Raw genomic sequence first — 26,878 nt, 5'->3', positions numbered from 1 at the left:
ACAGTAAGTGCTGAATAAATGCTTTCTTCATCCATACAAGCCATGGTTAATACATTATATGGGATGAATGATGGTCACTCAGGGTCTTGCAACATTAAACGGCATCATGGGCATCTACGAGTACACACCACTATCTGTGTAAAAGCATGCGACTGATTCATGTTTGCACTCATTCATTCCCAAATGTTTCTTCATTGTGCAATTCTAAAAATAAATAATATCCGTCGAGCGAATGAACCTTTGAACGTCAGCTTCCTCAGCTCTAAAGTGAGGGGGTGGGGAACAAAAGGATGGCTAAGGACCTTCCAATGTAAATGGTTTATACGCTTCAGAGAGTAAAATTTTACCTTTTTCTCCCCTCTCATTTGGCAAAAAATGCAATTTGGTAACTAGTTGACATAGAAAATAATCATAAAATTTCATATACATATACATACATAGAGACATATATATGTATAAAAATATAAATATATATATATTAATATTTGTGTATATATGTACACACACACACACACACACACACACACACACACACACACACACCATTATAATTCATCTCCATTGGTATAACAAAGAAATGGCCTGTCAACTTCCATACCACAGGACATATTTTTTGACTGGCCTGTGATTTCTTTCCGGCAGAAATGCTAAGGAGAAACTCCCAATTTGCACTAGATCTACAATTTCTCTCCTTACAATTTCTCTGTGGCACAGAACGGAGAGTCCATGACTTATTTGCTAAGAGACACAGAGAGTCATTATCTACCTACAGCAGCGTTCAAACCTAGGTCTGGGTTATCTGCTCCCCCCACCTCCAATGTCATGATCATAATGTGTGTCAGGTAGGAGGCCTTTCAAGCTTTCAGAAGCTTTCAATCCATTTAAAATCTTTATAAAAGTCCTGTTGGTCAGTGTATTCCCACTTTACAAATGGGAAAACTGAGGCTTGGTCTCGGAGCTGGGCCTACAATCAGGCTTTCCTTGCTTCTCTCTTTGTAGATCTTCCTCACGCTCATAAAGTGGAGCTAGTTAAGACCACCCGAGGCTCACTCGGAGTCCAGAACGGAGAGAATGAGTGTTCCATTGGGCCGTCCCAACATCTCTGGGGGCCACACCCTTTTCCATCTGGGGCCTGCTAGTTCTTTCCAGCTCTAAATCCATCCTTCTACTAAAATAAAAGTGTTCACCATGGAGAGTCCAAACTCTCCCTGGAAGCCCTACTCCCTGACTCCAGATAGATTAATGCTTTCCCAAAATAGCTTCTTGCCAGACCTTTCCCCAAGATGAAAGCAGATAAGAAACACACCCATTGACCTAATTATCAGTGACATCCAGGCTTGGGCCCAGAACATAAGGCCAGGTCTAAGAACCAAAATGCTCAAATAAAGGGGTAGTGGGGAATGATTTCAAACACCAGTAAACTCATTTATTATGCTACAGATGGCCGGCCTTCCTCTCAAACTCTCCATCTAAAACAAAATGCCCCCACCGTCCCAACTCCCCAGTCTCTATCAAGGACATCCCAATTCTGTGGGCTCAGCTTTCCAGCCTCTCCCCAACCACCCCATCCTTCTGAGCCGCTCCTCTCCATCCACTCCACATGCACAAGTCATTTCCTCCTCCCTCCAGCTCCCCCAGAATTTAAGACCCTTAAAGGAGGGACTGGTCATTCTCTGTGCCTGGGTTTCTAGAGCTCAGCGCCGGCATGTAATAAATGTTTTCTGCTCGGTTGCCATTGGCAGTCCCTTCTAATTGGCTGGAAATCTTAGGTGGGTGAATTAAACCTTTAGAAATTCTGCCAGTTAGATCCATGGTTCACCATGGACAGAATCCCTTGGTGACTCGACTCTGGGGAACAGGAACACTTCCTGGAGGAGCAGTAATTGGAGGAAAGTATAAAATCTTTCCTTTGCTGGAGCAAGAGCCCTTGAAAGCTGAAACCTAAGGATAATGTCACCATATGCTAGAAGGCTGACTGATGCCAGGGCAGAATTATTGACGGGCAGCAGCTGAGGATGGGGATGGACGTCCAATGAATGTTCTCAGCCTTTACAGTGGCCAATATCGCTCTTCTCCATGTCTCTGTTCTCTTCTCCATGAATTCTTATTTTTTCTAGTTAATATTATATTTTTCTAACTATAGATGTACATTAACTTTTTAATACATTTTTAATTATTTTTTCTAGTTTATACATTTTATATTTTTTCTAGCCATACATGTGTATTAACTTTTTAATACACAAAATTTTTTATTTTATTTTATATATTTTTATATTATATTTTTTCTAGTTATACATACATATTAACTTTTTAATATGCATTTTTAATGAATCAAGTCGGGAGAGAAAAATCAGAATAAAAGGGAAAAACCATGAAAGGAAAAAAACAAAGAAACAGAAAAGAACTGAACCTCGCATGTGTGGATTTACATTCAATCTCCATAGATCTCTTTCTGGATGCAGATAGTGATTTCTCTCCAGAGTTTATTGGGATGGCCTTGGATAAGCATTCTTTATGCTAAAACTGATTATTTTACTTGAGATTAGAGCAGCAACTTTCATAAACACTTCCAGCTTTACAATAACTTTTGGCTTTCCAAATCAAACTAATTTCAAACTAAATTCTGAATAATAACTAGAGTGAAGTGGGGGCTGAGAAGGAGGGAGTAGGAAGCTGGGACTGGAATGATACAGAGGGTTCCAAGGACCGAGACAGAAACTATACATTTTTGGACATGTGGGACTTGGTTTTCTTTGATTTTGCATGTTTGTTACAAGACTTTATTTGTTTTTGTTTTTTCCCTTTTTTTTATTTAGGAAGGGGAGAAAATAAGATTTTTGTTCAAGGGAAAAACTGCATTACATTCAAAACCAACACATTTTTCTATTTAAATCTCTCCCTGGCTTTTAAAAACAAAACGATGACAGTTGTCCAACCTCAGAGAGATGCTGAATGTGTCACCCCCAAAAAGGGGGCACGTAGAACATCCCAGCTCTCACTTTATGCTCCTGAAGAGCCCAGACTCTGGCTGACAAACCTTTAATCTCCAACCGGCCACTCTGTGCTGCCCCATCTGCCCTGAGCCCTCTTCCCTCCCCCCATCAATTGCCACCAATTGGGGAACCTTTACACATTCTTTAACAGATAGCCTGAGCCAAAGGTCACATGGTGAGCCGATCTAAGGGAGATAAAGCACCGGGTGACCCCTGATGGGACGTGGGACAGCGCTCAGAGGGGGTCTCAGATCTGCTCTTGGAGAATCAAGCAGAAGGGGCAGACCCCACTGAGATGCTCTTTTCATCTCTAAGCACTGGGATTCTATAACAGGGTTGATGTTTATACAGTGCTTTGAAGTTTGCAGAGCCCTTTCTTTGTGGAGAGTATCTCAAAGCCCTCACAACAACCCCAGGGAGGTTGGGGCTATCAATAAACTCATTTTACAGATGGGAAAATTGAGGCTGATTGAGAAATGATTTATCCAGGGTCAAATGGATAGTGTCACAGGCAGGATTCAGCTAGAAAACCCAGATAATGCCCTCCAGAGATAGAGCTCATCCTAGAAATACTATGCACTTAGAGAAAGACGTCATTTCCCTTCCTACTTTCCATGCTGTTATTTATTTGTTTACTTTTTAACCAAGGTGCCGCCATCTTTCCCAATACCAGGGTCATTGCAGCTGCATCTTTTCCCTCTCCCTCCTCCTTTCTCCCACATCCAACCAGTTGGCAAGTGTTGTTACGACACCTCCACACGTCTTCCACCCATCCCCTCTGCCTCTGCTCGCCCTAGTCCGGTCCTTAGCCAAACTTGTCTAAAATCATGGCTGAACAAAGACACTGGACTCTATATTCCTTAAAGCCCCGTTTCATCTTCCTTCTCCCCCCAGCCTTCCAGGGCTGCTGGGAAACCAAAGAGAGAGAGACTATTTGCAAAACACCCGGCAAACCTTAAAGCACTTCATAAACGCCAACTGCTGCATTTTGCAATTCTTGCTAGCAGTGAGTCATTACTTTCATTTCCCATTTCATTCACACAGAGGAAATCACACACCCATCAACACATTCAAGCAAAAATACAACTACTAGGGGGCAGCTAGGTGGTGTAGTGGTTAGAGCACCAGCCCTGAAGTCAGGAGGACCCGAGTTCAAATCTGGTCTCAGACACTTAACACTTCCTAGCTGGGTGATCCTGGGCAAGTCACTTCACCCCCAATTGTGTCAGCTAAAAAAACAAACAAAAACAACAAAAAAAAGCCATAAAAATACAACTACTCAATGATGGGTCTCAGCAAGAGTGAGCAGACACTGAGAAGTCAGTCCTGGGGCCAATGTGACGAGGTATTGCCAATGTGAAGATTTTGATAATTCTATATATAATTTGGTATTAACAGAGAGAAAAGCTGTACCCTGTCCACTGCACTCACGTATCCACCACCATTAATTAAAGCCCCTCAGTTCTGCCCCCTTGCTAAAGCTCTTCCACTCCTCCTCCTTAGGGGGCATCCCTAGTTACAGGTGGGAGCGGGTTGAGGAGGGTCTTTCTATCCCCTAGCACCCCGCCCAGGGAGAGCCCACAGCCAGCCTGCTGACTGATTCCTACGTTACAGCTCTGGCCCATTCTGGGCTGAGGAGCTGTTCTAGCCTCCGTCTCATCCGTCCGCCAGGTAGATCCTCGAGGGTAAATCATGTCTCTGTTTAATTCCTTCTAGTAACTGGCACTGGAGGCTGAGGCATCTAATAAATATCACCCCAGTTAGGTAATGGGAACGCGCTGAGGTAAGGCCCGTACGCTAATTATATAAGCCACATCAGACCTGTTCTTTCAGCAGTGAGGCCGCAAGACGGGAGAACAAGTCAGCCCCAGCCATGGCAGGAGGCTTTGTTTTAGCTTCCCACCTGCCTGCTCTGAAAGGGACCGTTCCAGTGAGGAGAGCCCCTGGGTGAAAAAGATCTTCACTAGGGGTGCTAATTATATTAGTCCCAATTTATATAAATATTTATAGTTTTGGCACTATTTTCAACAGGGTACCTTATTGGACCCCTGTAGCAACCCAATAAAGAGGAAAGTTTAAAAGGATAACTGGAAGTAATATATAGGAAATTATTAATTTATATAAATATTTATAGTTTTTAAACTATTTTCAACTATGTGGTATCTTATTGAACTCCCATAGCAACCCAATAAAAAGGATAGTTTAAAAGGATAAGTGGAGGTAATATATAGAAAATTAATTTCTATAAATATTGATAGTTTTTAAACTATTTTCAACTATGGTAGCTTATTGAATCTCCATAGCAACCCAATAAAAGGGTAGTTTGAAATAATAAGTGGAGTAATAGATAGAAAATTATTAATTTACATAAATATTTATAGTTTTTAAACTATTTTCAACTACGGTATCTTATTGAGTTCCCCGTAGTAACCCAATAAAAGGATAGTTTGAAAGAATAACTGGAGGTAATATATAGAAAATTATATAATATACAATGCTACAAATGACACAATATATATGATACGAATGTAAGGTCCCCTTCCGAGGTCATGTCATGGTACCGATGAGACCCCACGTTTTGGAGGGCTAGGCCAGCAGAATCCAAATCCTACTAATGTAGGAAGGGTCCTTGTCTCCGACCAGTGATGTACTGTATTAGTGCTATCTAGGACTAGTCCACTGGACCAGGCGGGATATTGGGGGGTGAATTTCTTTGTTACTCAGCTATTTAACATTTGCTTCTGAGCTCATCAAGGAAGGTCTCTTGTCTTTTCTTGTGTTCCTAATACTTAGTAGAGTGCTGCAGCACATAGTAGGTGTTTCATAAACACTTACTGACCCACTACTTAGGTGGAAAGGGCTAGAGACTTTTGCTAATGGAACTGGAAATGAGTGTCCTTGAAAAATTATCCTTATCACAAACCCCTATGGAAAGAGCTAGGAACTAGGAGGTCAGGGGTCATTTCCCAGCTAACTGGGGCAAATCACTTCAACCACAAAATGCAGAGTTTGGATTGGCTGAATTCCAAGATCTTTTCATCCTCTGGCAGTCAATAACTCTACATATTAGAATTAATATTGATACACAGATCTGGATATCTTGATAAACATTACGCCCTCAGAGACGAAGTGAGAGCGGATTAATCTCTACTAAATCAAACTTTCTTGGCTTATAGAAGTTAATATACTTTCTTGACTATTTGAGTTAATTTATGAAAAGAGAACGACCTGGACTCTGGGAGAATTAGAATATAACACACAAATAATCGACTATATAAAAAAATGAAAAATCTTCTCAATCCCTGGATAACTAGACCCTCTGGGAAAACGCCTCACCACCAGCAAGTATTCATTTCAGAACTGATCAAAGTCATCTCTTGATTATCTTCATCCTTTCTGTCTACCAACTAAAGAGCGGCTTTTCTTTCTCATTCTGTATTCTTTATGTGAATCAGGTGATTCGCAGCTAGAAGGAATCTCAGAAAGGTTGAGGGGCCCATTAGAAAAGGCAGATCAGGCAGCTAGGTGGCCCAGTGGAGAGAGCAGCAGCCCTGAATTCAGGAGGACCCGAGTTCAAATCTGGTCTCAGACACTTAACACTTCCTGGCTGTGTGACCCTGGGCAAGTCACTTAACCCCAGCCTCAGGGGGGAAAAAAAAAAGTATTTGAAGAAAAGGCAGATCAGTAGTTCAAATCTGACCTCTGCGTAACTTAACCTTTATGGGCCTTATTTCCTTACCTTGGCAACTAGGTGACACAACCGATATAAATCACATTTAAGTTAAAAGCCTGCCTTAGATCCTTACTAGTTATGTGACTCTGGGAAGTCACTTAGCCCCTGTCAAAGTTTCCCCATCTGCAAAATGGGGATAATAATAGGATTGTGAGGATAGGATATTTGCAAAGTGCTTTGCAAACCTTAAGACTAGCATGTAAATGCTAGCTGTTTATTATTGTTTGAATTTTCTATCAAGATAGCTCTTCCATAGGGATCCCTTCATTTTATAGGAAAGGCAACAAGTGAGGAAGTCTAAAACGAAGGGATCTGTCCAATGTCAAAAACAGAGCATTCGAACTCAGGTCCTCTGCTTCAAAGACAGATACACAGAGGACGTAAGTGGGAGTGCGGAATTTTGAAATCCTCAGAAAGGGGAGAGAGAGGACAAATTAGAAAGAACATAGCGTCTATCTGACTATGACACTCATGGGATCTGAGATAAGGACAGAAGCTCTCCTCCAAAGCAGGGGCCAGGTAAATGGTGGTTGAATGGAAAAATGAACAAATGCCCTCCTACCAAGAAGACCCTGGTCCTCTACTTTCCCCTGAAAACCTCAAATTACCTAAATATTGCCCCTTATATCGTCAGAGCAAGCCAGTTTGGGGAGGAGCTAAGAGAAAAGGGTATGAATAGAACTGACTAACTCTGGGATTCCTGTTTGTGTTACTGCTAAAATATTTATACACCACTAAATGATTCACATGCTGAAACCAGGCGAATGTTTGGGGCTCAGCCCTCCGTCTGCACGAACGAGCGTGATCATTTATCTGAATCTGGTTTTCACCATCACCTTAGAGAGTCTGCTCAGTTAGCTCTGAGCGCTAAATCCAGGATCGCGAGCTTTCATCAAGTATAAAAGCACATTTTTGTGAGACTTTCACTAAGGCACAGTGTCCTCTGAGCCCTCTTACAGTTATATCCTGACTAACAATAATAACTCCTATTTACTATATGCCAGGCTCGATACATATTTCAATTGATCCTCACAACCCTGGGAGGTAGGTGCTATTATTCTCATTTTACATTTGAAGAAATTGAGGCAATGAGAGGGTGAGTGACTTGCTTAGAGTCACATAGTTAATAAGTGTCTGAGTCAAATTTACTCAGGTCTTCCTGACTCCAGGCCCAGTTTTCCTAACTAATATTACCCTATCACTTCATCTGTAGGATCTGAATTCAAATCTTACTTTCTACAACTTACTATTTGTGTGACCCAGGAAATAAATCACTTCACCTCTGCTTGGCTCATTTGCCAAAAAGCAAGTTGGATGGCCTCCAAGGTCCTTTTCAGCTCTAGATTTATGATTTTATTCTAAATATTTCTCAATAGTTCAACTGCTCCCATTTTGAACATGGAGATCATGGAATTTCCAGGTTCTGACAAGTGGCCACAGTTAAGAAAGTAAGATGAAATTATAATGCAATTATTATAATGCAATGAAGTTATAATTTCTATCCTTCATCCAATTCCCCACCCCCCCCCATTAGGGTCAACAATTCTCAGCTGATTTTCAGCCACAAGTATAACCCAATTATTAGGCCATCGCCTCGGCTTAAGCAAAAATAACATTGTCTGTACTTGGGCTAAACATCACCTCAAAGACTGCCTTGCCATGGGCCTGCCGGGGAACCCTTGCCACGCCCGCCATGATTTTACAATGGACTTTTGTCTGTCAGAATATTGAATAACCACAACATTCATCTCTGGGAGGCTGAGGGCTTGAGAACTTTCCAGCTGACATAAAATAATAGCATGTTTATTGGATGTTATTTGTCTCCTGCAGCCCGGTCTACACCCAGATGCAGCTCTGTCTGGGAACCAACATTTCTAGACAGGAGGGAGCCTCAAATCCTGGTTGCTCAATGAATAACCTTTAACTTGGCTGGGACAGATGATCTCATACCTGTCTGTTCTAGCTGCTGAACGGACCAAGGTTTGCAGGGTACAGTGTCAACGTCCTGAAAAAGTAGCCTCACACCCCAAACAATTAGCTCTCAGATCACCAAATGGGCAGCCTGATTGAGCTCTGAGTCTCCATGGCTTCAATCAATCAATCAATCAACAAGCATTTATTTCCTATGTTATTGCACTGAGCTGGCATGCAAAAATCCAGGGTTTTAAGGAAGTCATATAAACAGAAGAGGAATTTAATTGCCTGGAAGGCACAGTCCCAATGGGAAGCTTATCTTGAAGCTTACCCTTTTATCACAAGCAACATCTAAAGGCCTCAATACAAGGCTAGCGGAGTTATAAGTTTTTCTTTTCTTTTCTTTTTATAGCTCTTTTTTCCCCAATATACGCAAAGATAGTTTTCAATATTCATGTTTGAAAAACCTTGTGTTTAAATGTTTCTCCCTACCTCCCCTCTCACCCAACCCACAAACAGCAAACAATCTGATATAGCTTAAACATGTGCAATTCTTCTAAATATATTTTCAGATTCCTCATGCTGTGCAAGAAAAATCAGATCAAAATGGAAAAAAGAAAAAAAAAAAGCAAACAATATCAACAAAAAATTTATAACTTTTTAAAACCAAGATCAATCTTTCAAGACGCCATCATGGAGACAGCCAATGCTCTGCTTAACAGGGAGCTTTTGAATAATGCTTGCTCAATATAAAACCTTCCAGATTTGTAAGGTGAACCTGAGAGACCTAGTCTATATTTTATTTCTAAAATTCATCCCAGGGTTGGAGTGAAAAATGAGACAGGAGGATGGTCCCTTTAGGGATGTCTTGGGACTTTTCCTCTAGGCAAAGGACCATTTTAATCCCCATTTCTACCAGTATTTCCTTCCAAGAGACAACCACTAGAAAGCTTTCCTTAGAGTAAGGGAGACCCAGGCTCAAACACTTCCTCTGAGGCTCATCTTGGGTGTATCATTTAAGTTCTCAGGGTCCTCGGGCAATTCTTAATGACTGCAAGTTACAGAAAAGTGTCAACCTGTCCTGGTACAGGGCATTTCCTCCTTGGGAGTTTCCTATCTCAGTGAAATTATAAATCCAGCCCTTATTTCTATGCTTCAGGCAATTCCCTCCCTGATAAGGGTCAGCTAATTTTCAGCAACAAGTGAAACACTGATTATCAGGCCACTGCCTTGGCTTAACCAAAGTTAAAGGCAAAGGGAGAAAGGTAGCAATTACAGAAAGAGGAACGGAATAATTAAAGCTGATAAAAACAGTGGCCTACCTGATCCTTTGAAGGCACCAACAGTTCTTCAATCATCATGCTGTCCCGGGCGTAAGAGCTTCGGTTCAGTGTGTAAGACCTATCCGAACTGAAGGAGCGGAGGCTGTTGTATTTACAGTTAACCATTCAACAGAGCCAGATGATGGTGATGAGATGAACAAAAAATAAATTAATGCATGCAACTTCCAGGGAACAGCCAAAGATGAGACTCATTGAACGGACAGACTGGACACTGACAAAAAGGACTCATGAAGGGAGTATTTTATGTCCTGAGAAAAGGTTTCCTGGTTATCAAATTTCCTATGACTAGCTCTGGTTTAAAATAAGGCCAGCTGATTAAAAAACTGGCAAAAAGATGACTTCTTCAGATGTTTCACTGTGAAATGGAACCAAGAGGACGTGATGAAGTCTGACCCCTGCATTGACTGAAGGGAGCTGAAATCTGAAGCAGGGAGTCTGCTCATGTCAGGAATTTCCCTTTTTATGGTGCAATAGATGTCTTGATTTTGAGGAGGGATTCTGAACTAACTCTCCCGTCACCTCTCTGAGTTTTCATTTCTTTCTCTTTTTAGAGATCCACTTGATGGACTCAATGATCCTTCTTTGCTTAAGGGCATCTGCGAATCAACTTGGAGTTTGTTGACATTCAAAGGATGGACTCGGTTTGGTTATTTGCCATTCATAAGGGGGAGGAATCAACTGACAATCATCACATATTATTAAGAATCTACCAGGCCCTCGGCTAGATATAGAGAATCCCAAATCAAAGGGCAGTGGGCAGGCATCTGGTTCCCCTAAAGGGACCGGCTAGTTTTCAGGAGAACTGTCCTGAGGATAACCGTTCCCCTTCTCTCTTTTGATGACTTCCTGTCCAACATCCATCCTAGCTTTTCCCCTCTTCTCCTCAGCACCCTTTCTCCATTCCCCATCTCTATTTTCCTGCACTTTTTATGGTGCAGATGCCATGATTGTTTTCTCCTCACTGTGAATCAAGGTTGATCTTCTCCGACCCTTCCTCACCTATGATATCAGGGAATAGTGTTTAAGGGGATATGGGGAAGCCGGAAGATAAAATAGAAAAAAAGATGGGGGAGGGAAGAGAAACATATTTATATGGCACTTACTATGTGCCAGCTAAGTATTTTAAAAAATATTTGTTATAAATATTATCTCATGTGATCTTCATTATCTCCATGTTATAGTTGAGGCAGCTATGTAAGTTGAAGTAAACAGAGGCGGGGTGACTTCCTCACAGTATCTCAAACTGCATTTGAACTCAGGTCTTCCTGTCTCCAAGCCAAGGCCCTGGCCTGTCCACTGTGCCATGGAGACACGTCCTTTTCTGCTCAGTAGGACCTGAATTCATGGCAGAGGAGCCAAGGCACCGAAGCGTCCCAGCCCACATCCTGTCTCCAGGATTATGTGACTACCCTTGGTTCTTGGGGCACCCAACTCATGACCCAAGTCAACCTCTGATTTGTAACAGTAAAAACATCCAGGCCCTCCCACTTCCTATCCATAACGCAATATAATTTACACCGTGTCCTCCTCTCCTCTGACACTGTAAACTTCCCAAGGACAGGGAGTTATTGAGTTTGTAACCATTACTTTCCCAGCACTGGGGCAGTGGGGGTGGGGGCGGGGGTAGGAAATAGCACAGCTATGTTCCCTACCTACAAGATGTGAAGGAAGGGAGAAACAGGAAGAGCCTTCCACTCCATTACAACTTTCTGCCTCATGCCTGAAGGGCATGATATAGAAGCAACCCTTCTTGGGAATGTAAGTCCCTTGAGGGCAGGGACTCTGTCACCCAGAACCTAGAAGTCGCTTCAAAAATCCATATTGAACTGAATTATTGATCCTTCTGCAAAACCTCCGGGAGAACCAACAGAAGAAGGTTTAAGGGCCTCAATCAACAAGTGTTAAGGTCCTTTATTTTCTAAGTCAAAAGCAAGATGGACTCCTCAAAAGCCCACAAGAGCACTAGGGAAGAGGACTACGCCCTAACAAGAAAACCTAGAGCGTCAGTGGAGCCCAGGCTTCGGTTCCTAGATGACACTCAGTTATATCCCGGAGGAGAGATAAGGGCAAGAGAGTGGCCAAGGGCTGGTCAGGTGTCCTCCCAACTTCTCGATAAGAGACAAAGGCCAAGCTGCCCTGGGCAAAGGGGGCCGGCTCCTGACTTCTCGACATCCGCTTTAAGGGATCGCTCTCCGGAGTTATTTGACTCCTTTCTTTTACTCATGAGATTAGGGGAGGTAGATTAGAATAGCCCAGTGGAAAGAATGGGTATTGGCTGGGGTCATCAGATCTGGGTTCAAATGCTGTTTGAGGGAGTTACATTACACAGTCTCATTAGCTTGAGATCTAGGATCATTTTGGAGAAAAGAATCTCTAATTAAAAAAAAAAGAAGGGTAAACATTTCCTGAGACCTCCACCTTTTGCCCCATCTCACACAGGAGCGACAACTAGAAAATGGAGACATTCAGTGTGAGCCGGAAAAAATGCTTTCTTTCTGAGCAAGATGGATATCTGAGATGTAGACTTTTTTTTCATGTTGACAAGTGTGAATTTGCCTATAACTCTCATTTGTTTTTCTCTGAATTATTCAAATAGATAAGTACAGACTTTCCCTCTAAAGCCAGTTTTTGCCCTCACCTTTGGGGTGGTGGGAAGCCTAACATAGTTTTATTAAACTGTGTGTGGCTGTCAGGATTCCCTGAAAGTTATTTGTGGGAAATATTAGAAAAACACATGCGTCATGTCTCACAAAATGTGTTATGTGCCTAAAAGCTCAAATAAGATAGCATCCAGCAAACAAAGGGGCCTTTAGGGAAATTATTTGCTCATTTTAAAGACCTGCCACGATTTCATGCGCTTCATACAACTTGTTAATTGAATTATAGTCCTTATGCACTGGTTTAATTTCTTCTAATAGTTGTGCCCCCAATTCTGGCAATTTCCGATCAGGGACTCTGAGACCAATCAGGCCACTTGTTAATTTGCCAAAAAACCAGGAAACTTGCTAAAGCGGAGCACAAAACGAAAATCACATCACGACACATCACAATGCTGAAAAATAAAAACGAAAATAAGCAGAGGGGGAATGGGAAGAAATGCAATAAGGATGCCACAAATCTTCTTACCTGATCTTAGGACTATTTTAAAGAATTTATAGGGGAGAAGAAGTAGGAGAAATAGAAAGCAAAGAATCAGACAAGAAAAAGAAAAAAATGTATGATTGAGTGACTTAGACATTTTATGACTTCAATTTTTAAATGTTACACTCAGAATAGTTCGCTCGATAATCCCACAACACTTCTGTTTTGAAACACAAGCATCAGAGAGCGTGACCCTTACTTATTTCGTGTATGTCTGAGCATAACATATGCCGATGTAAAAATGGATTACGTGCAAGTAGCGACAAATAATAACGGGGCTGTTGAAACAGACATGGGAAAGCCTCAGCACTCCCACAGAAAGCAAAGCCACGCTGCGGGCCTCCGGTCTCAGGGAGGCCGGGCCTCCCCATGTGGCGCAGCCGCACTCGGACCCCAGCCGAGGGTGGGACGGAGGCCCGGTCCCTAAGCAGCTTCTTCCCTAACACTTAAGGCCTTGCTTTATGTGGCTCCTCCATCTTCGGGGAAGGCACTGAGTGACAGCAACACCGCTCTCCCAAGAACGCCAAAAATGTGCACCAATAACACTGAAGCCTGACTCGGGCTCATTAACGTGCACATTTTCTTTTAGTGCCCCCGGCTCCGTTAGCCCTCTGCGGACCCCATGAAGCCTCTTTTAGGCTCTCTTAGGAAGGACTTGGAAGGGAAACTTTATGAGAGGACAAGAAGCTGGAAGAGATCCGGTGCTTCGGGGAGGGGGCGCGAGGCCCGAGGAGGACAAACACTTAGTGGTTAGTGCGGCTGCTCCTTCACTGGGACAATGAAACTTTACGGCAGATCATTAAACTATAGGAAAATGTCTGCAGGGCTCCGGCTCGGGAGGTTTAATTATTAGCTTCAGAATAACTCGCTGTCAGCAAACACTGTTAATCCACAACAGGGCCAGCCAGAGTGTCCCTCTCGGGGCGGCCGGAGCGGCTCCTCACGGGGGAGAAGGCCGGGGACCCTGCAACCTCCGGCCTCCGGGCCTTTCCAAACAAAATAGTTCAAGGGCTTCCAAGTGCGTACAAAAGTGCTTGGGAAGGAGGGGAATAAATGGCACTGGGAAGTTTTCCTCATTTTCACAGTAAAATTTAAAAGCCTGCCCAGCGGCCGGCTGCCGTACTGTTGGGATTTCGGAGTGAGCGGGGCCCCTCCCTCCCGGCACCGGGGCCTTAGGCTCCCGGGCCGAATCTTCCTCCTCCACAACCACATCTTTGAAAGGACGGCCGAAGCGCCGGGGCTCGCGCGTCCGTAGCATGACCACACAGAGGGGAGAAGGGCGGGATGCTCAGCCACACAGCATGGACCCGGACACACGGACACGAGGGGCCGCCCGGAAAGGGCGCCCTGCTCTCCCAGAGCACTCACGGCCCAAGCTGGCAATTTAGGCTCCGCCGCGGCTGTCCGCGGCCCAAAGGAACGTCAGGACACATACCTGGCGGAGCGGGCGCCCATGCTGAAGCCGATGTATCCTTCCGCAGGCAGGGAGTCGTCGCCCAGCTCCTTCAGGTCCTGCGGCCCGAGGTACTTGTCCGTGTCTCCCGTCATCGCGTCCTCACCTGCCGCGAGAAAGGGAGCGAAAGTCAGAGGGCTCCGGCTCCGGCTCCCCTCGGCCGAGGCGGTCACAAACGCCCGCTCCCGCGGCGGAGAAACACCCCCCTGGCATTCCTGCCCCTTCCCGGCCTCGCCCCCGCCCCGCCCCCACCCCCGGGCTTTCGGGAATTTCGACCGAGAATGCAAAGTGTCCGGCAAAAGTTCAAGCGAGAAGGAAATTCCGAGAGAGGTTAGTGTGGAACAAAAAGAAAGGAAAAGTCAGAAGAGCCGCTCGTGGGGCCGTGAAAGGCGCAGCCCCGAAAGAGAGACCCTGCTCCCCAAATGGGCAGCAGAACTTCTGGACCTTACGCCCCCAAAGAGGCCGGGGATGAGAGCTACGTGTTTGAATGGACACAGCTGGGAGACTGTGACAGCTCTTCTCCCCCTCGCCTATTTTTCCCTCCCTCCTAATTGGGTGAAACTTCAGTAAAAACAATCTTTTATCATCCGGAGTCTCCATTATCGAATTAAAAAAAAAAAAAACACTCCGGGGAAGCGGAGTGCAAAGCCTGGAGGGCTCCACCTGGCCCTTCACTATTGCCTTCCCTGGGAGAGGCTTAACTCCGCTGAGAAATGCAAACTTCAGGGCTGTGCGGAGGGCCGAGGGTTAGCAGGAGACCGCCGGCTCCCCGCGCGCCGCTCCATCCCGCTCCATCCCGCGGGAGCCCTAGTGACAGGGCGGGTTCGAGATGCTCCTCTGTCCCTGGGGGAGCCTTCCGCGCCCGATAAAAAGCGGCGCCCGCCGGGCTCCCGGGCTGCTCCACCCGCCCCCCGCTCCGGGATAAAAAAAAGTTCTGGCCGGGAGTTCGCAGGCGCTGCTATTGTGTGGTCTCAAAGGTGAAGGGTTCGCGGCTTTTCATTCAGAATTCAATTTGCTGCCCCGGGAAGGCGGGGAGACTAAAGACTTTTGCAAAGTTCTCGAAATAAAACAAAGGGGCTAGCAGCCCGGCCCGGCGGCCCCGGGGCTCCGTCCCACACGCACGTAGCCCCTCACAAGCACCGACCCCAGAGAGAACCTTACTCGCTTGCAAAGCCATGTCCCCGGGCCGGGCGGGGAAGCAGAACCGGCCCCGGCGGCGGCCGACGCGCTGTCTCCGAGGGCTCCCACGAGCGGCTCCGGCCGAGGTCTCGAACCGAGCTCCGAAGCCGGAGTGCCGGCGCCCGCGGCCGGCTCACTGGGCGCGCCTCCGGCGCCCGGCTCCCCCCGGCATCGCGGGCCCCGCGCGGGCGCGCCCGGGCTCACGCCGCATCGTTTCCCACACTCGGGAGGGCGGCGCGGCGGCCGATTTTCCAGCGGGGCCAAGCGAGGGAGAGAAGTAAACCGCCAAACATCCGGCGGCGCCGAGTGCGGCCAAGCTGCTTTCTCTTCACGCGGCAGACATCCTTTTAAAGCTCCTCCTGATTGGATTAAACACTGCGAGGGCCCAGCGCGGCGGCCCCCGACCCCGGCCCCGGCCCGGGAGGCGTTATTTGTATGTAAATGTGCGGAGCGCGCAGCGCCGCCGCTCTAGTTTTCCTGTAATTCGATCCGCGGCTACTGAGCAGCAGGGCCTGAAATTCACCAGGCCACCGGGCCGGGGGCTCGGAGCGGCGGGCGGGGGGGCCGCGGGCGCGCGCAGGGCGGGAGGGGCGGCCGGGCGCCGGGAGCCCAGCGCCACCTTGAGCGGCCTCCTCCGCGGGAGTCGCGGTTCTCGACGCCGTCAGGTGGGAAGGGAAAAAAAAGCCAGCAGCCCAGAGGAGCTGCCCCGCGGCGGGAGACGGCGAAGGAGCGCGGGGAGGCGCCCGGGGACCGCCGGGAAACAACAAAAGCGGAGCCGCTTTTTCCGAAGCGGGAGAGCGGGGCCGAGGCGGCCGCACCAACGGCCGGAGCGGGGCCTGCTCCGCTCGGGCTCGGCGCGCTGAAGGACCAAAAGTCCCCGATGTGGGTCCCACACGCACTCCCTCGGCAGGCGCCCTGGGAGGGGGAGGGGGAGAAGGGGGGGGAGTTTTCCCCCGGCCCCGCCCCATACGCGGCCTGATGCCCTGGGGAAATGTCGGGGCTCGCGGGGAAATCTCAGTCCTGAAGCGCCCGTGGGACGGGGACAGAGAGGAGGCTCTCCCGTCCTTGGAGGAGGGGGCTGGCAATGGCGACTCTGAGGCAGAGCTGCGGGGGCCAGGGGGCTGCATCTGGGTCCGAGGAGCCGGATTCGAGTCCCGCTCCCGCCGCTCCCTCCCCCGGGACCCGTGGGGACGGGCCTGCGATTACTCTAATGTAAAACACAGCGGCTAGATCCGTCCCTTCGCCTCCTCAGGTGCTCCAAGTCTCAGGGTCCGTGACCCCTGAGCTTCCACCTAGGGAAGTCTCCTCGGCCCGCCAGGCTGGCCCACAGCGGCGCGGAGTATTAATAAGGAGGGACGAGGGAGCGACTTTGCTTCCCAAACCTTCTCCGCTCCCTACTTCAATGTCGCCCAACTCTCCGGGGCGCCATTTTTTGTTTTGTGTCATAAAGTAGTGACATGGGTCCCCATGCCTCCCCCGCTCACTTTATAGATGGGGAAACTGAGGCAGAGACTCCCCCTCTGTCACATAGCTAGTAAGTATCTGAGGTTGGATTTGAACTCGGGGCTCCCTGATCTAGAACCAGTGCTCCCTCCACGGCGCCATCCATCTGCTACTTCAGGCCATTGGCAGTCCAGCTCTAATGCTGCTTTGATAGGATTTCGGTAAGCAGCCTTAGAGACCCTACGTAAAAATCAGGAAAACAAGCTCCCTTCGGACGGAACCTGTATTCAGAGTAAAGAGCGGTGGAGAGATCGGCCTCCATTTCCTCATCTATAAAATGGGAATAAAAGCGCGGCAGTGGGCAGGACTCTGGTGCACCCCGTAAGAGGAGACAGTGATTTAGGCCAGAAGGAATCTTGGAGATGAATTAGTTCACCCTCCTTTAACGGACAGATCTAAAAGGCGAGCTCCTCAGCAGGGAGCGGGCCAGCAGGTGGGCCTGGGTTTTCTGACTTTCCCGCACGTGGCCCCGAGGCGCCATCGTATGGAAGCCAGCTCTGGGCCTCCCGGCCTGTTCTCGTCTCCAAGGCCTGGCTGAGCTTGTTCCTGAGCCCGCCCTCCAGACTCACGGAGCTGCTTCCCGGCTCTCCCGCGCTGGCTCCGGGGAAGCAGCCCCAGGCCCCGCCCCGCCCCGTGTCTGCTGGAGGCGGCAGGAGCGCATGGGCACGATGGGCACGATGGGCGCTCCCGCAGCCCGGCGCCCTTCCATTTGTGATGGTCGGACTCGTCTTAAAAACTTTTTAAAAAATCACTTTTAAAAAGAAACAGCCAAGTTATTCTGGACGATGAAACTAAGTGTGGTCAGAGCTCCAAAAAGGTAGAGAGACGGGAAAGCAGAGCATTTCGATGAACAAAGGGACATTAAAAGCCTCCTGGGTGTGAGACGCCCTACTGTGCAGAGGACAGGGAGAGGAAAACGAAACGGACCTTACCCCCGGAGGCTATCTTTCTAGGAAGGGAGACTACAGGATTCCCCTGGCTGAAATCCCACCCTTTAGCCCCTTCTAACAAGTTTTTTCCTCTTAAAATTATTTCTTAATTATTAGGGCCCCTTTACATTATCCTAAACATAGCTTGAGATAAATATAAAAAATATATACACACGTGTATATATGTAAATATTGTATATGTGTATAATCATATACATACACATATGCATGTATATAAATATACACATACACACGTGTATATATGCATAAGTGCATATATGTGGAGATACATGTGTATATATGTAAATATTGTATATATAATTATATACATACATATACATGTATATAAATATGTACATATGCGTATATATGCATAAGTGCACATATATGGAGATACATGTGTGTGTATATATAGGTATATACATATGTATTATGTATGTATATACATATATACACCCACACATAGCTATAAACCTGCACCCAGGTGGCTCAGTGGACACAGCTGTGGCCCTGGAGCCAAGAAGATCCGAGTTCAAATGCTGCCTCTACTAGCTGAGTGACCCTGGACAAATCACTGAACACTGTTTGCCTCAGTTTCCTCATCAGGAAAATGAGCTGGAGAAAGAAATCACAAACTATTCCATTATCTGCCAAGAAAGAGAATCAAACACGACTAGGGCTCAAAGGACACAACAAAGCCGCTTGCACGTTGCTTGTCCCACCAGGGTACCATGGGAAAGCACCCCAAAATGCGGGTTATTGAAATGTGGTCCTTGAGACTAAGCACTGTGGAGGAGGCCAGTCCCCTTATTTAGGCAGCAAAGCCTCATTTACTGCCCACAGTGTGACTGTCCACCGTGGCCTTGGTTCTGAAGCACTGAGAAGGTTCTGACTGACAGATTCTTGGGGGAGGAGAAGGGCCTTCCCAGGACCAGGGCTCTGAAGGGCAGCATTTACATGAATGGGCTAAGCGTGGATGGACACACCCGAAAATACATCCAAAAGGAATTCTGAAAGCAGGATGGAGATGAGGAGTGGAGAGGAGGAGACCAGAGTGTTCTAGAGAGGACTCTTGTGCTATCTGTGGGCAGCTGGAATTGTGGTCTGACCCCAAAGGGGGATCTCTAATCTGGAGAATTGAACAGACTCCCTTCTCCTCTCCTTGGCCCTCAAGATCCGGCCCGGATGCCACCTCCTCTTTGTAGTCTTCCCTGATTCCCTTAGCAGAAAGTCTCTTCTGCCTCTTCTCAGTGTCCACTATGACCCCTGGCTTTCTCTTTAACCCTTATCACACCCTCCCTATTACATCATCACTATGTCATGTGCCCTCTAGCTCTTTTCAGGGCTTTATTCAAGTTCGGAATCCTTTCCCAGTTCCCCTGATTATTAGCTATCCCCTGTCCCTGGCACTTGAATTTATTTTGAATAAATCATATTTGTATACAAAAAATACATTTTTACATACCTCCCCAATCACTTTGGCCTTACTTTGTATATATGTATATTTATACCTCCCCCCCCACACACACTTATATATGAACCTGTGAGCCACTCCCTCCCCGTCACTTTGGAATAGTTGCATTTGTTACATTTGTGGGGTCTGGGAAGCTGTTGTGGCCCCTCCAGGCAAGGGACTGTCTTCCCTCTGTGTCGTCCCAGTGCCTGGCACTTGGCACTTGCCTGCTGACTGACCACAGCTCACCTGGGTCCGCTGCTGTTTCCCTGCCTCATTGACTGAGAGCAACTCAAGGTCACAGGCTGTGTTCTTATTTTTCTCATCTTGTCATCGTTGTGACCAATACCATCAGGGAATCCTAAGATCTTCTAGGCAACTGGGTGGTCAGTGGATTGAGTACTGGGCACAGAGAGGACATGAGTTCAAATCTGCCTGGGACCCTTATTAGCCTGACCATGTTGGGCTCGGTTTCCTCATGGAAAAGGAAATGGCTCCAATGGGGTCGTGAGGAGTCGGGACACAAATACCCCCAGCACTATCAGCAGCCCTAGTTTGCTTTTTCCTTCTCAATTGTGGCCCTCGATAACCAGTTTAACTGTAGCCCGTCCTCTCCCTTGGGTACATTGCTCACGAATGCCTTGCCAAGATCCAGGCCTGGGTTCACCCCTCCATCCGCCTTTCCCTCCTCCTCTTGCACTGCTGAACTTTGCTGAAGGAAGTCACCCAACTGTACTAACTGGTTCCACTACCAATTTATCTTAATGTCACTAGCGCCTCACAACCCCTTTTACTCATCCCTGATTGACTCTCCAGTACTTGGGCAGGAGCTGCCTCACCTTTCCTTCTCAGTCCTCCCCCTCTGGCCCCTTCCTAGCTCCTTTTCACCAGAGGACTTCCTACTTCCATGGGAAAATAGCGGTCATTAGTACTGAGCAACCTCACGCCCAATTATGCACCTCATAATGCCTCTCCAGGATCCCAGATTTTTTTGCTCTCTCCTAGATAAAGTGCTTGATCCCATCCTCTCCCACCTCTTTGGGAAATGCTTCTCTTAGTCCCTTTCCCTCCCTCCTTTGCAACTCAGGAGGTCTGGAATCTTCCCTGCAGGCAGTAAATATACTAGGGTTTCTTTCCTCCTTAAAGGACCTTCACTTGACCCTACTCCTCCCATAAGTAATTACTACTTATGAGATCTCATATGAGATCCCATAAGTAGTAATGAGATCTCAGTTTCAATGTTAAATTCTTCTAAAGGGCATTCCCCATTTTGCCTTCTCTGCCTCCCCAGTCTTTTATTTACTTTGGAGTAGATTCCCACCCAGAGCCCATCAATCAGCTCAACTGGCTTTTTTGATGTTTCTGAAGGCACTTCTTTCTTGGTTTATATGGCGCTTCCTTCTCCTGGTTCTCAGTTCCTCTCCCCCATGCTTGACCCTTTTTGGGGTTAGTTTTAGACTAAATAGAATTAGGGAGATAACCTGTGTTCAAATTCAAATAGAGACTATGTCACATGTCAATATGTCTGAACTAAGACTTAAAATCTATAACTCTCCCTCTAAATATTTCTATTTTTTCTGAGGCTACACTGTCCTTTTGAGATTAAAAACCAAGCCATCCTTGACTCTTTCCTCTTGCCCCATGTCCAATTAAATGCCAAATTTTGTAAATACTGTCTACCCAACATCTCATATATATTCCCTTCTCTCTTTTTCAAACAGTCATTCCCTAATCTAGGGCCTGGCTTCTCACCCAGGATATCAATAAAGCTTTTTTTTTTTTTTTTTTTTTCCTTCCTGGGGTTAAGTGACTTGCCCAGGGTCACACAGCTAAGTGAGCCAGATTTGAATTCGGGTCCTCCTGAATTCAGGGCTGGTGCTCTACCCACTGTGCCACCTAGCTGCCCCATCGCTATAGCCTTTTAATTGGTCTCCCTGATTCCAATTCTTTCCCACTCCAATCTTCTCACACACTTTCCAATATCTTCTTCCTCCAGTAGAGATGGGCCCATATCACTCTCTTGCCAAAGAATCTTCAATGGATACTTATTACTTCTAGGATAAAATACAGGTTTCTCAACTTAACAGGTTTCGTGGTCTGGCTTCTGCTTCCTTTTCCCTAACTTTTTCATATTATTCACTTTCAGACATTTTATTTCTGGGCCAAATTGGCCTAGTTGCAGACTCTTTTTGCCCTGGACAGGAATTCATTCGGCCCGTCTTAGAACCCTTAGTTTCCTTCAAGACTCCTGAAGCTTGCAAATCATTGAGCTGCTCTGACCTCAGTTTCCTCAGCTGCAAAACGAAATGATTGAAGTGACATCCGGTGTCCCTTCCAGTTCTCAGCCCATAACCCTCCCTGTGTTACCGTATTCTTTCCTCAAATTTCCTCGTATTCACTTTTCTGCTTCTAGGATCTGACTCCTAATTGAAAGTTGCCTCTTTGAAAACTGTCTATTTTTTCTTTGCCTTTTGTATCCTCAGGGCCAATTCCAATGCCTTGTACATGGGAGGCATTTATTTCTTGAGTTGAATTGAATTTGAAAGAAATAGATTTTTTGGTAAGTAAATAAAGGGAGTTGGCCCATATTAATTGCTAAGGTCCCTCTTAACTTGGAAATGCTAGGATTCTATGAAATAGTTTTTCAGAATCTGAAAGTTCACTGAGACGTCATTGGCTCCACAAAATTTGCGATGATTATGTCTATACCTTAACAAACCTTATTCTTTTTAGTCATTCCTGCCTTCCTATATTAACAGGACTAGAAGACAACAAATAGACAGACACACAGACTTCCACAGCCAAGCCCTCACAAGAGCCAAGTCTCACGATACAAACACGGTCACACATAAAAACCAACCCCCCCCAAAAAAAACCTCCTTAAAATAAAAACAAATGAACAGAGCATCTTACTTAGTTCCAGGTCCATTGTCCCATACTTCTCAGACCCACCTTGATTTCTTTAAGGGGGAGTTATAGGCTAAAGCTAATTTTGTTTGTTGTTATTCTGTCATTTCAGTCAAACTCACCATTTTGAGAACCCATTTGAGGTTTTCTTGGCAAAGACACTGCAGTGCTTTGCCATTTCCCACTCTAGTTCATTTAACAGATGAGGAAACTGAGATAAATAGGGTTAAATGACCAGCCTGTAATCACACAGCTGGTATCTAAGGTTAGATTTGAAATCAGGTCTTCCTGACTCCAAGCCTGGCACTTTATCTACTGTCCCCACCTAACTGCCCCTAATTTTGTTCACAATAAATTGAAATATTGCATGGTTGATTATGCTATCCATAGCCATTCAACATATACCAATCTAGTAACCCAAATGGGAAAAACAAAGTGGATGAAGAACATATAAATTGCTCAGATTTAGGATATATGGTTCATTGAGTTAAATCATCAGAATATATGTATCATATATTTGTATAAAAATATAAAAATCCTTTATGTTTATATACATATAAATATATAGTATATTTAATTTTGGACTGGCATTGCAGTTAGCAAAGTACTGGTCCAAAGTTTAATAGGAGATTGTATCTGGGAAACTATGTTACTTTTTTAATAATCCCAAATTAGTCTCTAAACAAAAACAAAAAAAATCAAAACAAAGCAAAAGTAATTTTTTTAACCCACTATCCTCATGATGTAGTATGTTTGGCTGCCAATAACAAAACATTATGATCAAAAGTACAGGTAGCCTTGGGGATAGCTAGGTGGTGCAACGGAGAGAGCCCCAGCCCTGAAGTCAGGAGGACCTGAGTTCAAATGCAACCTCAGACACTTAACACTTTCTGGCTATGTGACCTTGGGCAAGTCACTTAACTCGATAGCCTCAGCAAAACAAATAAAAAGCTATTTTAAAAAGTACAGGTAGCCTCAAAGGTTATAGGGAGAGGAATGGTAGTTGGTTTTACAGAGTAATACCAATCAAACTGGCACAGAGATGATTTAAAAGTTTAACCATAAAAGAAATGTGTTCCTGGCAAGTCTATGGATTAGCCATATAAATGAAAAAAGGGATTGATAGTAGATGGGCAATCTTAAGTGTTTTACTAGGGGCCTTCAACATTGGAAGGTCTACTGAAGAGCCTCCAGTGTATTGGCAGATCTTCTATGGAGAAATTATGGAAAGATGGCTAAAAATCCTATTGGAGGAGAAGAGAAGGGAACAACTGTGAAGAAGTCAATGCACCCTTGAGATTCATTGAAAGGAATCTGAGAGGACATCCAATTCAACATCCCTTTTTTACAAATGAGACAACCCAGAAAGATCTAATCATTTCCATTTACAATGGGAAGTAAACAACAGATCTAAAATTAAAACCCTGGTTCTCTGCCTCCAAATTCTACGTTGTATATCTAGATATTGCCTGAGAACATTTCTCCTCGATGGAATAATTTACCAAATTGTACTTATCTATTTCTTATGGCTGACCATAATGTGAAGAAATGAATGAAATGGTTTGTTTTATTTAAAAGGACATTTCACACTCTAGTTTCTCTTTTCTTTTTTCTTTCTTTTTTTTTTTAATTTGGAAAGGACTTGTGATGGGCACTGGGTAATTATCTAAGGATCTTAAAGATCTTATTTCTTTTTTTTCTTGCTGAATCCCATGGCATCAGAGCATCCTAAGATTTTTAAGGCGGGATAGAAATCCATGTGTGTGAACTGAATGATTCGATGTAATCACATTTATCTTCAATTACAATCACTAATAGGTCAAGTGTCTTAGCCTAATGTTTGGGGTACACCACATGTGGTGGACAGAACCAGGTAGAGAGTTACATTTGAAAGTAGAGAGTTTGCTTTCCAGTCTTGGTTCTGTGATGACTACCCATGTGACCAATCTTGGCTAAGTTATTTACTTTCTATTCCTTTGTATAATGGAGTTGAGGGGAAAATGACCCCTAAAAATGGCCTTTCTAGCTTGAAATCTATAGCTATAGTTTTCCTGTTAAGATTAGACAGGAAAAACAGAATCACTGTACTCAAGTGACTTGGGGACAATCTTCATCCGATTGTAATCTATAGGAACACAGGTTTTGACTTGGATGGAAGGAATTCTAAAGATCCAACTAGGGCCACAAGCTCCCTTCCCCTCTCCAGCCTCCTCAGTTTTACTGTTGAAACCACGTGTCAAGAGAGTGAATTGCTCAGATCATGGCCCAGATCAGTCATAGAGTGAGTTGCACAGATTTTGGTCCCTGGTAGATGACAAGAGACCAGAGGTAGATTCTGAATTCAGGTCCTTCGACGCCAAATTCAAGGTGATCTTTTCTCTGAACCATGTTGCTAACTAAGCAGAAAAAAACCAAACATCCACAATTGTCCTGAGCTTCAATTGTCAAATGCCTTCTCCATGGGGCAACAAGATACAAAGACAAGGACGTTTTGTTCTAGCAGTGGGTTACAGTATGTATCTGCGTGAATAAACACAGCATGTACAAAGTTAACTTTTGCACAAGAGGAAGAGATCTGGAAAGACCTGTGTAGGAGGGAGCGTGAAGAAAACAAGGGACTAACCAAGGGGAACTGAGGAGAGAAAGAACTGAGGATCGCTCGTACGAAGCCCTCGGGAGATCGTTTCTGGAGAAAAGCTAGCAGGTCTATGGGCAGCAATTTCAAGTAAGACTCCTAGGGTGGAAGGGAGTCATCTTGTGGAGGGTTTCAATCTTTTGTCTCCTAACTCAAGGCAAAAAGGACCAAGAATGGAAAGTCAAAAAATCCCTGTGCTTCTCACTCAATGGTTCCCGACCCTTTTCTTTGAGGACTTAATATTTCAATTGAGAAAATCTATGATGAAAAAAAAAGTTACCATGAATTCAGCAATGCTTTTAAATGAATATGTATTTTATTAATCACAACAGCATCTACATACATTTGAAAAATTGTCATACATAGATGTGTGAGACACAAGATATTCTTGCTTATTGATTATACTGAGTCATAGAATATATTTTGTTGGAGCAAAAGGAGGATCCAATGACAATTCTTGGTGGGCACGTGGCTTTCCAGATGATGTACAATAATTTCCTGACCCACCCCAGGCCCTTCTGACCCCTGATTGTGAGTTACCATTTATAGCCTACATTTTGGAATGGTAGATTGAAGAGATGACAAAAAGCAAAGGCAACGCATGTATAATTCAGGCAGTGGGTTTCTGAGGCAATAACATGCTACAAAAACAATCAAGGCTTGGGGATCTCTTGGGAAAGTTAAGTGGCTATTGCAAAATTCTGTTTCCAAGTATCTTTAGGAATGGTGGATTATCATGCTCATAGGATAGTTGGACTTAGAGCTAAGGGATCTTAATGATCTAAAGTCTTTATTTTCTAGATAGGGAAACTGAGGCACAGATCAATTAAGTGACTTGCCCAGAGTCCGTGGGTAAGCCGGAATTCAAAATGACTTCAAGTGAAATTTTCTTTCTTGACCACCTGGAGCTAGAAATGGGGTAAAGAATAAGGAAGGGGGAGCAGAATAGGAAGCCATGTCCCCCTTTGCTGGGACTAATCATTCCCGATTCTACCCTTTGAAGCGGATCATGTGCAGAATCTTCCAGAAGCAGCAGCATTAAGATGTTTAAAGGCTTTCTACTGACTAAAGACCATGTGGCAAGTGGTGACTTTTATCTGACAAAGGCTGTATCAAGGAAGCATTCCCTGAGCATCTTCCCAGGAATATTTCCTTCTTCTTCCAACGCAAGAGGCTTGAAAAGGAAGGAAGGAACTTGGAGGCAAGAAGTCACAGGGCCAGCAAGGAGCATTGTGGGAATTTCCAAGGAGAAGGGAAGACTTTCTATGGAGCCTAGAACTTGCAATGACTCATGGGCTCTTGAAGGGGCTGGCCTATGAATGAACGTTTTCAAGAGACATGAGGAATTTTGGGATTTCAGACATCATGAGGTTCGGCCCTGCCAGTTTTAGGAGTTAGGGCAAGGAATGTTTTTCATTCTATCTTTAAATCCCCCTTAAACCTAACACAGTGTTTGGCACACAGTAGGTGCTTAATAAATACCCATGGGACTGAAGTGGGCCAGCTATTTTCCAAACAGCTGAATGCATATTAAAATGCAAGCTTTGGCTGAGCCACAGTAACACGAATCTTGCACACCCAGTGCCCAGCCCCCAGGGAGCACTTAATAATGTCTGTTGATGGATGGATGAATGGATGGAAGGCTGCCTGAGCAGGGCAACAAGCAGCCACTCCTAAGTGAATTAGATACATTTC

At 45.3% G+C, this 26,878-nt stretch overlaps 1 protein-coding gene across 7 annotated transcripts in view; it reads right to left on the bottom strand.

Annotated features, from left to right (window-relative positions):
- The window catches only part of ANK3 (ankyrin 3), a 702,347-nt gene that overhangs the window by 79,069 nt on the left and 596,400 nt on the right, over positions 1-26,878 (bottom strand). For 5 of the 7 annotated variants that reach the window (XM_074297039.1, XM_074297040.1, XM_074297044.1 and 2 more), the window contains 2 exons: positions 14,560-14,683; positions 9,963-10,065 (listed from right to left, as the gene is read on the bottom strand). In XM_074297039.1, coding sequence (XP_074153140.1) covers positions 9,963-10,065; positions 14,560-14,683 — 227 coding nt within the window. Of the gene's footprint in view, positions 1-9,962; positions 10,066-14,559; positions 14,684-15,738; positions 16,681-26,878 lie in introns of those variants that run through there. The other 2 variants (XM_074297046.1, XM_074297045.1) reach the window with 2 other exon arrangements.

This window comes from Sminthopsis crassicaudata, chromosome 2 (genome assembly GCF_048593235.1).
Source record: "Sminthopsis crassicaudata isolate SCR6 chromosome 2, ASM4859323v1, whole genome shotgun sequence".
Lineage (NCBI taxonomy): Eukaryota > Metazoa > Chordata > Mammalia > Dasyuromorphia > Dasyuridae > Sminthopsis > Sminthopsis crassicaudata.
The sequence above is the reverse complement of the archived record's forward strand: the minus strand, read 5'-3'. Positions and strand labels throughout refer to the sequence as shown.